At 35.2% G+C, this 10,153-nt stretch overlaps 2 protein-coding genes across 4 annotated transcripts; both read right to left on the bottom strand.

Moving 5' to 3' along the window:
* Positions 1 to 214: 214 nt before the first annotated feature.
* Positions 215 to 4,645, bottom strand: LOC117914717 (ADP-ribosylation factor-like). The gene is made up of 7 exons (XM_034830166.1): positions 4,543 to 4,645; positions 2,754 to 2,909; positions 2,215 to 2,285; positions 1,077 to 1,196; positions 751 to 869; positions 593 to 674; positions 215 to 489 (listed from the first exon to the last, which is right to left on the bottom strand). The coding sequence occupies exons 2-7, from the start codon at positions 2,899 to 2,901 to the stop codon at positions 484 to 486; spliced, it is 546 nt and encodes a 181-aa protein (XP_034686057.1). The 5' UTR covers positions 2,902 to 2,909; positions 4,543 to 4,645; the 3' UTR covers positions 215 to 483.
* Positions 4,646 to 5,203: 558 nt separating this feature from the next.
* Positions 5,204 to 8,624, bottom strand: LOC117914715 (nicotinamide adenine dinucleotide transporter 2, mitochondrial-like). Of its 3 annotated transcripts, XR_004651305.1 has the most exons (7): positions 8,448 to 8,624; positions 7,543 to 7,924; positions 6,726 to 6,922; positions 6,478 to 6,619; positions 6,174 to 6,333; positions 5,504 to 5,586; positions 5,204 to 5,386 (listed from the first exon to the last, which is right to left on the bottom strand). XR_004651305.1 is itself a non-coding variant. In XM_034830165.1 (6 exons), exons 1-6 carry the CDS (start codon positions 8,513 to 8,515, stop codon positions 5,561 to 5,563), a joined length of 975 nt encoding a protein of 324 aa, XP_034686056.1. In that variant the 5' UTR covers positions 8,516 to 8,624; the 3' UTR covers positions 5,204 to 5,560. The 3 variants fall into 3 exon arrangements, 2 of the variants coding, with proteins under 2 accessions (XP_034686056.1, XP_034686055.1); XM_034830165.1 differs by having other exon boundaries at positions 5,204 to 5,586; XM_034830164.1 differs by having other exon boundaries at positions 5,204 to 6,333.
* Between the last annotated feature and the right edge of the window lie 1,529 nt (positions 8,625 to 10,153).

Raw genomic sequence — 10,153 nt, 5'->3', positions numbered from 1 at the left:
GGTGGGGGCCATAAATGGGCTTTTCGTGCATAATAAACCCATTGGGTTGATAAAAACTTGAGCCAGGGTTCAAGTGATAAAGGGATGAGAAGAGTTTGGGAGAGGTTTCAAGTCCCAATGGGACAAAAATTTACTTATCAAAAGAGAAAAAAAAAACATTTGAGGAAAAAATAATCTTGATTAAATTAGATTAAAATTGGATGAACAACAAAAGGAAAACTAGGAAACAGAATGTGACTTATTGGGACCATAGAGAGACAAATGTCAACCATCTACATGGTAATTAAAAACCACAAACAGATAGTACATATGAAAAGATTTCAGAAGTAACAGAAAGAAAAGCATCTATTTTTCGCCGCAATAATAAAAAGAAAATTAAATCTAAAACACCAGTAATGATAAAAATAATAGCAGTAACACCTATACTCTGCCACGGACTGCAACCATGAAAAGCCTTAGAAAACCATCTGATTCTGCAGTCCTCTAAGCCTGAAAGGTCATAAGGTTGTATTAGGAAAAGTGAAGCCACAATTACCTCAGTTTTGTTTCAAATATTAAGGGTGACCATGAGATACATGTAACTTGAGCCTACCTTGTTAGCAATGTTGTTTGAAAGCCAATCCAGTCCCTCGTACAGCCCTTCTCCAGAAGTGGCACATGTGCTCTGGATATACCTGCAAGATATCAACAATGACCACATGTGAGACAGAGGGAGGGGGAGGAGGGAAGGAGAGTATCTATCTAATTTACCAGTGGCGCTGTCGGAGAGAGTGAAGTCCAAGCTTGTCGGTTATCTCTGCAGCATTCATAGCATTTGGAAGATCTTGCTTGTTTGCAAACACAAGCAGCACAGCATCCCTCAGTTCATCCTACCAATAAGAAGAAGAAAACTATTACCAGACATGCATAGGCATAACTACAAAAGCTTCACCAGTGGGTCCTTTGCACAGTTGGTCTTTACTATTGTGAGATTGAAGGAAAGGTCTTGTGCAATTCTATGTAATAAAGTTCTAAAATGTATCAAAATAAATAAACAAAGAACAAAAACAAACAAAAGTACACAAACTTTCTATTACCTCATTCAACATCCTGTGCAGCTCATCTCTAGCCTCAACCACACGGTCTCGGTCATTACTGTCAACAACGAAGATAAGCCCTTGCGTGTTTTGGAAGTAGTGTCTCCACAAAGGTCGAATCTAGTATTGGCCAAGTCAAAAGAAAGAAGCTAAAATGTAAGAAAAGTTCTTGCCAAATGATCAATTCAACCAACTGATCCCTAAAAGTTCAATGAACTCTAACAAGCACAAAGATGTACATAAAGAGACTGACTTATGATCAAGGTAGGTTTACAAATTCAAGCAAATCCTCAAAAATTGGAAAATAAATAAATAAATAAAAACAGATATGATTTTGTTGGTCAACTTTTGAGCATACATTCATGTCTGCCACAATGTGGATCAGCTTTCTAAATAATACAAAACAGTCGTAACAGGAAGGCTGAAGAAGTAAATTTAGCTTATGAAAATATTAGCTAATCAGCATTATACCATCCTTAAGCGCATGCGCATGTAAAACAAGCAGCAGTGTGTTTATAAATGATGGCAATAAATGATAAAGTACTACCCATAACATGGACAGAATTTCCTACTAAAAACAAAATTTGAAGGTGGCTTAAACAAATTTTCATCGTGAATTTGTTGAGTTCTGACAGGAGGACAGCTAGTCAGCACTAGACTCTTCATAAGCATATCAAACTCAATGAGCATGTCGATGTCAAGCAAACTAAGCTGCAAATTTTTCTGTTAGACATACTTAACCAATGCTTCTATGGCTGCTCAATACATACAACCCCATTTGTATATATTCACATAAAAGTACAACATATGTGAGCCACAAAATGCACTGCCTTTAATAACAAATAAATAAAAAGGGAAAAGCTTTTAAGTGAAGTGACAAGGGGAACATTTATTCAACGCTGAATCATAAGCATGTCATGTGTGTATGCCTTTTTCAAATCACAGGGACTGTCCAGCTTTGCAAACAAAAAGGAGGGAGGATAATGACATTATTATAACATATATAAAGACAATGATATTATATATGCATAAAATGGAGCTTGCATTAATATGAATGAAATTATGTTAAACATTTATATAGTCCTAGAATAGAGCAACATGAATTGAGAGGAGCAATCTTGTTACAATTGTTGCTTACCTTGTCCTGACCACCAACATCCCAGACAGTGAAGCTGATATTCTTATATTCCACAGTCTCCACATTAAATCCTGCCAAAAAAAAAAAAGGAAACATGTCCCATAAATAAATGAATAGAGGTTACACCAACTTCAACTTTTTTTTTTTTTGATAGGTGTCACACCAACTTCAACTATATAACAGAGAGCAGTGGAGATGGTGTGAATTAGGTTGCATAGCAAACTTGACACCAAAGACCAAACTTGGAATTAAGGAAAGTTGAGACTGGCATGTTTGATGTGTTTTTTCCCCAGGAAATAGGCGCTCATATGCCCGAGGTGGGTTTGCTATGTCCATGCCCATTTTAGAATACAAGACATCAGATCAATGTCCTTTAGTGCAACTCGATATTTGAAAAAGAGTCATCACAAATAAAATCAAATATTTCATGAAGTACTTTGGTTTTTATTTGCTTGACATCACTATTACACTTATTAGAAAACAATAGCCCCGTAGCAGGAAGAAACTGGAGAGTCCAAAATGTGAAAACACATAAAATCCAATGGTAGGGATAGTGGTGACAATTTCCCCCAACTTGAGCTTATACAAAATTGTAGTTTTACCAGCAGCATCAAGACCAACCATGAGAATGCGCATCTCCTTCTTAGCAAATAGCCGACTGAAAAGTTTGGTGAAAGACAGCCCCATCTTTTTATCTAAAAGATCCAAAAATACCAATTCAGAAATCCATTCAATGTTCAGTTCCTAATAGCACATAACACAAACTTTGGTAGCATAATTTAGTGAGACAGCAAATCCATTAAAAATCTAAAGCTTCCTATAAACATCAGAAATTCAAAATAATTGCAAACATAAACCTCATCACATGCCATGGAGGGTAATGAACCCAGGAAACTAGAACTTAGAATGCATGAAAACGCAGCAACAGATCACACGTATAATTGGATATCATTTTCTGACATAAACAAAAGAGCAACATAAATCTGTACATTACCAAAACCAAGATAACTAGAACTGAAATCAACACTCAAGAGAAAAATTCAAAAAAGATTAAAAAATCACAAGAGTGTTATGATTTCAATCCATGCAAAATAGACAAATAAAACAAGTTAGCTACCATCTCCATCATAGAAAGGCAAATCCATCAAATCTGGCAAAAAGCTTAACCCTGTACCATTTAGTTACTGAGAAAACAGATTAAAATTTTAAATATAAGATTTCTTCTCATTCATAACCTGAAAAATGAAAATCCAGCATTGAAATGAACATAATTTTATGTCCAGCTCCTCAGCTCAGTAGAAGTTTCAATTTTCATATACAAAAACAACACCAAACCATTAAATTCAGAAGTTTAATTCCTTCCTTCCATCTAAGTTTTCCATGGCTACCAAACAACAGAGAAAAGATCACATAACAACACAATAAATCAATCATTCGCATCACAAAACCTGAAAGAAAACAAATCAACAGAGCCATGAGACACTTCAGACCCTTTCAAAAGCAATCAATCAAATATACTCCGTAAAATGAGACTCAAGTATTCATGCACCATTTTGTTGCCAAAAAAATAAAAATAAATTAAAATTTCCAATCTAACATGAAAAATTAAAATTAAAAAAGAAAAAATCCTCCATCCAATTCAGACTAAAACAACTATGGCCTCAGTTACATAAACCAAAACAACACAGGACATTAGATTCAGAACATTTAATTCCTTTCCATCTCCTCAGTTTCCAAGTCTACCAGAAATAAGGAAGCCAAGATCAGAAGAAGAGCAAAACAAATCAATCAATCACATGATAAAACAAGAACTAAAACAAATCAACAGAGCCACAATCCATTTCAGACCTTTTCAAAGCTATGGATTAAATGAAATTTAAAAAACGAGTTTTGGTTAGAAAAATAAATGAATCTAATAGTTTTCCTCCTTTTCTGCGATGAAAAAACAAAATCCTCGGCCGATTGAACCTATTACCACATCCGAATCAGTGCAAGACAGCTTTCGATTTTCATAAACCAAAGAACACAGCACATCAGATTCATAACGTGAATTCCCTTCCTTCTCCCCAATTTCCCGGCTAGCAAACAACAAGGCAAGATCAGACGAACAACACAGCAAATCAAACAATCGCACAAAAAAACATGAATTAAACCAAATCAACGCAGCCATAACACATTTCCAACCCATTCCAAAGCAATCAAGGAAACGCAGTTCGAAAATCAAGCGGTGAACAATTCAGATCTAACCGTGAAATTATAAATACAATTGAGATCGATAAAGATCAGGATGGATATAAATGGAGAGAGAAGAGGAAGACATAAACTTACAGAAGAGATGGAAACCAGCAGCGGAGAGAGAGATCGGAGAGAGTAGATCTCCAAGCAAAGAATAGGAGCTGTCCACCACCACCACCGATACCTGATTCCGAGGATTTTCGGAGACTCTATTTATAATGTCCCGTAAAAAACGGACGTTAACGGATCGTTAAGTTTTTATATTTAGCCTGCTGATTCTGTTCTGGTCGCCGTTAACCGTCACTTCTGGTGCATGATTTTATTCTCCTTTTTTTATTTTCTTTTTAAAATTTTATTTTTTATTACATATTTTACTTTATTATCATTAAAAAAAAAATTTAAAAGGAGGAAAAAAAAAATTATTGGTCCTAGATAGCGTGTATATGAAGTTTGGGCATGCGTGTTTTTATTTAAAAATAGAAATAATTTTAGTACACCTTCGAGGATTCAAGGAAGAATTAAAAACACGTGTAAAAAGAGAAATATATGACAAAAATTTTAAAATCACTTTTCAAAATTTAAAGCTGCACTTCATATGACCTTTTTATGGGCATTTGATGAGTGCTTCTCTCACAAAATCACTTTATTAATGAGTACATCTAAATATTTCTTTCGCAAATAACATGACATATAAAATAATTTATTAAATTAAAAATTATTAATACATATGGTAAAAATAAATAAAAGAAAAAAATGATAAATAAATTTAAATTCGATGAATATATGCTTTAAAATTAAAGCCACGTGTCATTATATAGACATTGATGTGTACATATCAGGATGAATGAACACTTCTTTTCCTGCTTGACTGACAAAAGCCGTACCAAAATTTCAATGGCAGCATACCTTCTTCTCATCAGAATTACAGAGAAGGAACCTAATCAAAGGAACAAAACCCCCTTTTAGGAACTTGCTGTTCAGTTTACCGTGGCAATGCTGCCTTCAAATGGCAGATATATATGAAGGCGGCCAACAAATTGAATCGAAGATTCACCTATCCTTGATTCAGATGCAGTTGACTGCAGCTTTTGTTGTCCTCCATTAAAGAACGTCACGTTTGCTTCAGGGATAATCTCTCTGGAAAAAAGAGGGGGAAAAGGCATTTAGCTGGTGATGTAAGTACACTCTGCAGCCATGTACATAAAATCTGTGCCTATCGGTGGGCTAGTCTCCACTCTCCAGAGCCTAGTTGCAGAGATCAGAAATAATTGACTACAATCAATAAATCAGTTAATCTAAAGTTCTTCCTGAACCCAAATGATGAAAGATGTTGGAAGTGTTCATTTCTTGTAGAATCATAACAAAGGCAAGGTTTCTAAACTGGGTTTCAGCAGAAATTTCTTCCTGGACAAAGTTGAAACAGAGCCAGTGAATGAAATTTATGTCATTTCCAAAGGTTTCTAAGCTTTGATCTCGGTGTGAATCGAGGATGGAGGCTAGCTGAGATGCTAATTGGTTTCCTAAGACTCTGGAATCAGAACAATTCAAGATTGTCAGACAGAGGGGCTTCTTGCCCAAAACAGAAAATCATGATTGGAAGTTGAACAAAATTATAATAAATCTAAGTTTTGTTTCAAAATCCTAAACCTAGGGATGTCTTGACAAAGCACAAAGCTGATCGCTACCATAAATTTGCCCATGTTGAAAAGGAGAAGCCAACATACTTATCAGTTCATAAGTAACAATCATTGTGGTTCCATAGAGTGACATATTAAAGAAGCGGGGTCCAAACCCTCTATAGAAGCCCCGCCATCCATCTTCTTTAAGAAGAGTTTTTGCCGTCTTCATTACAGATGGCCTTCCAGCGCCATAGTTATCCATGACCTGCAGTTTAAGAGGACAAGATTCAGGACAATCCATAGTAGAGATGTTCCTTATATATGATATCCTAAACCAAGGATCAGTTCGCTTCTGGCCTTACTGATGCATGCAGGTGAGAGAGGGGGCTAATGCAATATTTTATATTACCTGGAGTCGTGTTTTTACAGTGTCTATGGGAGTAGTAACAACAGAGGAACAAGCACCAGCTACAATTCCAGCTGAAGCTTGAACAGTTGCCATCTCCAAATGAGATGGTTTCCTCTCTGTATTTTCTCTGTGGTCCAAGCTCCTGAAATCATCAGCAAAATTAAAACAGCAAAGAAAGATGAATTTTAGTCTGGTATAATGAGTGTCCACTGTAAGAACATATGTAAAATCAAGACACATTGAAATACCTCCAGATCATGTGTTGAGCAGCACCATAGACACCCCACCAAAGTGCATTCGCTGGAGATTGGGTCACAGCTGTTAATCCAAAACCTCTATACATACCACGGAACCCTTCAGCCTTCATTACTTTATGAACAACATCAAAAGGCCCACTGCAATATGCAGTCCCTGGTAGCCCTTGTACCATTAGCCTCTGACAAACCTGATAATAGAACACGAAAAATTGCAAGAATGTCATGAAAAAAACATCCTTCACATATGACTTTGAGTTTGATAAAGAGAAAATGCAATTAACAAAAAAAAAAAAGGCATGTACAATACCGGAAAACATGCTAAGAAAAATTCATGTCAAACTGCAGATATTCTGAAGAACCATCTCAACAAATATCCGCCACTTAGATTTTATTACCAAGGTTATACCCTTGTTTGAACCCTGGGAAAACCATTTAATAAAAATTGGGCCTTTTAACCCCAGTGAGAACAAACCAATTTGAGAGAACACAAGACATTTTTCATTGGTGACTTTTTTGTTTCTTCATTTTTTCCAAAGATTTGTAGAAAGTCTTTTCTATCAAGCATATGTAATCAGTCACAGCAGTAGAGGAATTCGTTTAAACCATCTCATCATGCGCAAACGCAACCTATATAGAGCATCGGCTACGCAGTTTATAGCAGATGCTTCTTTATCATCCAGATCCATTTCTGTTTTTTTGAAAACCTCCTGTTTTTGGAACCAGTTTTCTATCTTTGTATGTAGACAACCCAAAAGAACGGAAAGGAAACAAATGAAGTAGTATCAAAAGATAGAAAAAGTCTGCATACCACATCCAAAGGCACATAGTACACACAGGAAACTAAATTTGAGAACAAGCCTGCTACCCCATTTGCAATCCCGACTCGGGTTGCTTCAGGCATGTCTAGATGCTTAGTGTATTTGAACATCATATCTTTTGATACTTCAAGGGACGTCAAGGCCAGGACCCTACCTGGCAAGGATCCAATGGCAGATGTTCCAAAACCTCTAAATAGTCCAGGGATGCCATCGCTTTTTAGTATATGTCTAAATACTGATATACCGCCCATGTGAGAAAGTCCAGAGCCATCTACTTGCATTCTGGTTTTTACAACTGCTGTTGGATGCAGCAAGGCTGACTGAGCAGTAAAGAGGATGGCCCCAATGATATGAAACCTTGTCTTGTCCAACCTACATTCGACAACCAGTGTAAGGTTAAAATAAAATGAAAATTTTGATCTGTTTTCTTCTCCTATATCTTCTTAGCAACCAAATGGAGCAAGTTTTCAAGCACATAGCAGATTATGCTAAACATCTGTACTCAAGAAATCTCTCATTTTCAATCAGGTGCTAAATGAATGATCTATTTTTGAACACCTTTGAACCCTCCCTACATATTTTTCAGTAAACTTGAACTCTCCCTACTCACTTTCTTATCTTTCGTCCCCAATTTGAATAGGAGGAATTGGAATTTCTCCATCATTTTCCTTCCATTTCCCTCCCACTTTCTGGTAACCAAATTGAATATAAACCCAAAAGGTAAAGCTAAAAACCTATCATGCAGCCATTAAAAAATTTTCCCAATAAAACCTGAAATGGGTTCAAACAGAAGAAAGAAATTAAACCCCCCACTAAAAAAAATAAATAAATAAAAATGAAATGAAAACGCAAACAATAACAAAAGGCGGATGGCGCAGAGGGAAACCAGCAGAACCTGTCCCAGTTGATGTCGGTTTCAGCTAGGGCCAAGCCCGGAGTCGCAGCCTCAGTTTCCACAGCCATGAGTGGTCGGCGCCAGCTAGAAACCTCCAATGGCGGCAAAGAACTACTTTATTGTAGAAACCTCTGGGACGTTTAGAGGAGGCTTTGGGGAGGAGGTGACGTTTATGTGAAAGAGTCGTAGCCCAGACTCCAGAATGTTCCAGGGGACATTGTTTTAAATAATGAAATTTTGAGTGAGATCGGCAAGCCAATTTTCAAATATATATATATATATTTCTTTTTCATTTTCATTTTTTTTTTTTGAAAAAAATAGTAATAAGAAAAGACGCTTTTATTGCAAAATTCAAAAACTATAATATATAGGATTAGATCAAAACCAACAATCTCAAGCAAAGTATTTGGAAAGTATTTAGGGGCTGTTTGGTATACAAAAATATATATTTTGTTTTCATTCTTATTTCTTGATAAAAAAATTTCATTTCTAATATTTGAATGAACAAGGAATATAATATTAAAATGATCATTTGTTTCCATTCTAATATTTAATAATAATAGGTATAAGAATGAAAAAAAAAATTGACTTACCTTTACACATAATTTAAAATAAATTTTCATTTTTATTTAAAACAAAATTTGAGAGTTTTTTGTTATTAAATAATAAGACTAAAAAAATAGTCTTATTATAAGATGGAAAGACAATGAGACTTGATAAATGAAATATAAGGGTAAAATAGTAATTTTAGATTATTTTATATTTTCTAATGAGAATAATGAATCAAAATACCACATATTTGTAATAAATTGAAATACCACTTATATATATATATAAAAAAAAAAAAAGACCTACTAAAAGATTTGAAAGTGCTTTCCTATGCTATATGTACTTAAAAAGAAAAAAAAAACATTATAGCATATTATCGAAAATATTTTCCAAAGTTTCCTTTTCGTCAAATGCTAATTGATTATTTTAATAAATGTCCCCTAAAAAAACTAGAAGTGCTTTTAACATAACCACTTTTAAAGTTTTGAAAGTGATTTTTTGTAATGCAATGTAAAAAGGGTTGGATTTTCCTAAATAAAATCGAATGTGGAGAAAATCTAAATGAACCAAGACATGGAAAGGTCCTAAATGAACCTAACCTCAGAAAACCGTTAAGACTTAAGATACTTGAGTAATATGGTTGAACAAAACCTAATGGGCCTAATGAACACTATAAGGTTTAGGATATGCCGAGATGTAGATAAAACCCTAACAATAAGCTCAAACAGTAATGTTGAATCAACCCATCGATTAACTAGATATTGGGCGATTACACAAGAAAAGACCATGACTACAAGGTCATCTAATTGTACCAACCTAATTGGACCTTATCCAAAAGCTAGCACAATTGGGTCATGTAAGCATCGACTTACTTAGTTAACATCGGGCATTCTCATTTGTCCATGGGTTGTTACTTAAACAACTTTGATCAACCAATGACATTCACAATAGCCTTTACACAACCTAAGAGGTTGGAGTTCACTTAACCTATTAAGACTTTACTCCTACTACATGACCATGGCTAGGTCAATAACGGTAATTGAGTCAAAAAATAGAAGATATTGTTCATACCCCTTGCACTCTAATCCATCACCCATGCTCGACTTCACGATTTACACTTGGTATTGAGATTAAAGCTTTAACTTAGAGCCAATTTG

The sequence above is a fragment of the Vitis riparia genome, chromosome 5, assembly GCF_004353265.1.
Source record: "Vitis riparia cultivar Riparia Gloire de Montpellier isolate 1030 chromosome 5, EGFV_Vit.rip_1.0, whole genome shotgun sequence".
Lineage (NCBI taxonomy): Eukaryota > Viridiplantae > Streptophyta > Magnoliopsida > Vitales > Vitaceae > Vitis > Vitis riparia.
Note: the sequence above shows the minus strand (reverse complement) of the source record. Positions and strands in the feature narration are given on the sequence as shown.

Excerpts from the sequence above, each read along its gene's own strand:
- LOC117914715 (XM_034830164.1), bottom strand. The coding sequence starts at position 8,515 with ATGGCTGTGGAAACTGAGGCTGCGACTCCGGGCTTGGCCCTAGCTGAA. Across the intron at positions 6,620-6,725 it reads GCTCAACACATGATCTGGAG|GAGCTTGGACCACAGAGAAA; the intron begins GTATTTCAATGT and ends TGATGATTTCAG. Across the intron at positions 6,334-6,477 it reads CTGTAAAAACACGACTCCAG|GTCATGGATAACTATGGCGC; the intron begins GTAATATAAAAT and ends CTTAAACTGCAG.
- LOC117914717 (XM_034830166.1), bottom strand. The coding sequence starts at position 2,901 with ATGGGGCTGTCTTTCACCAAACTTTTCAGTCGGCTATTTGCTAAGAAG. Across the intron at positions 1,197-2,214 it reads ATGTTGGTGGTCAGGACAAG|ATTCGACCTTTGTGGAGACA; the intron begins GTAAGCAACAAT and ends GGCCAATACTAG. Across the intron at positions 870-1,076 it reads TGCACAGGATGTTGAATGAG|GATGAACTGAGGGATGCTGT; the intron begins GTAATAGAAAGT and ends TCTTATTGGTAG.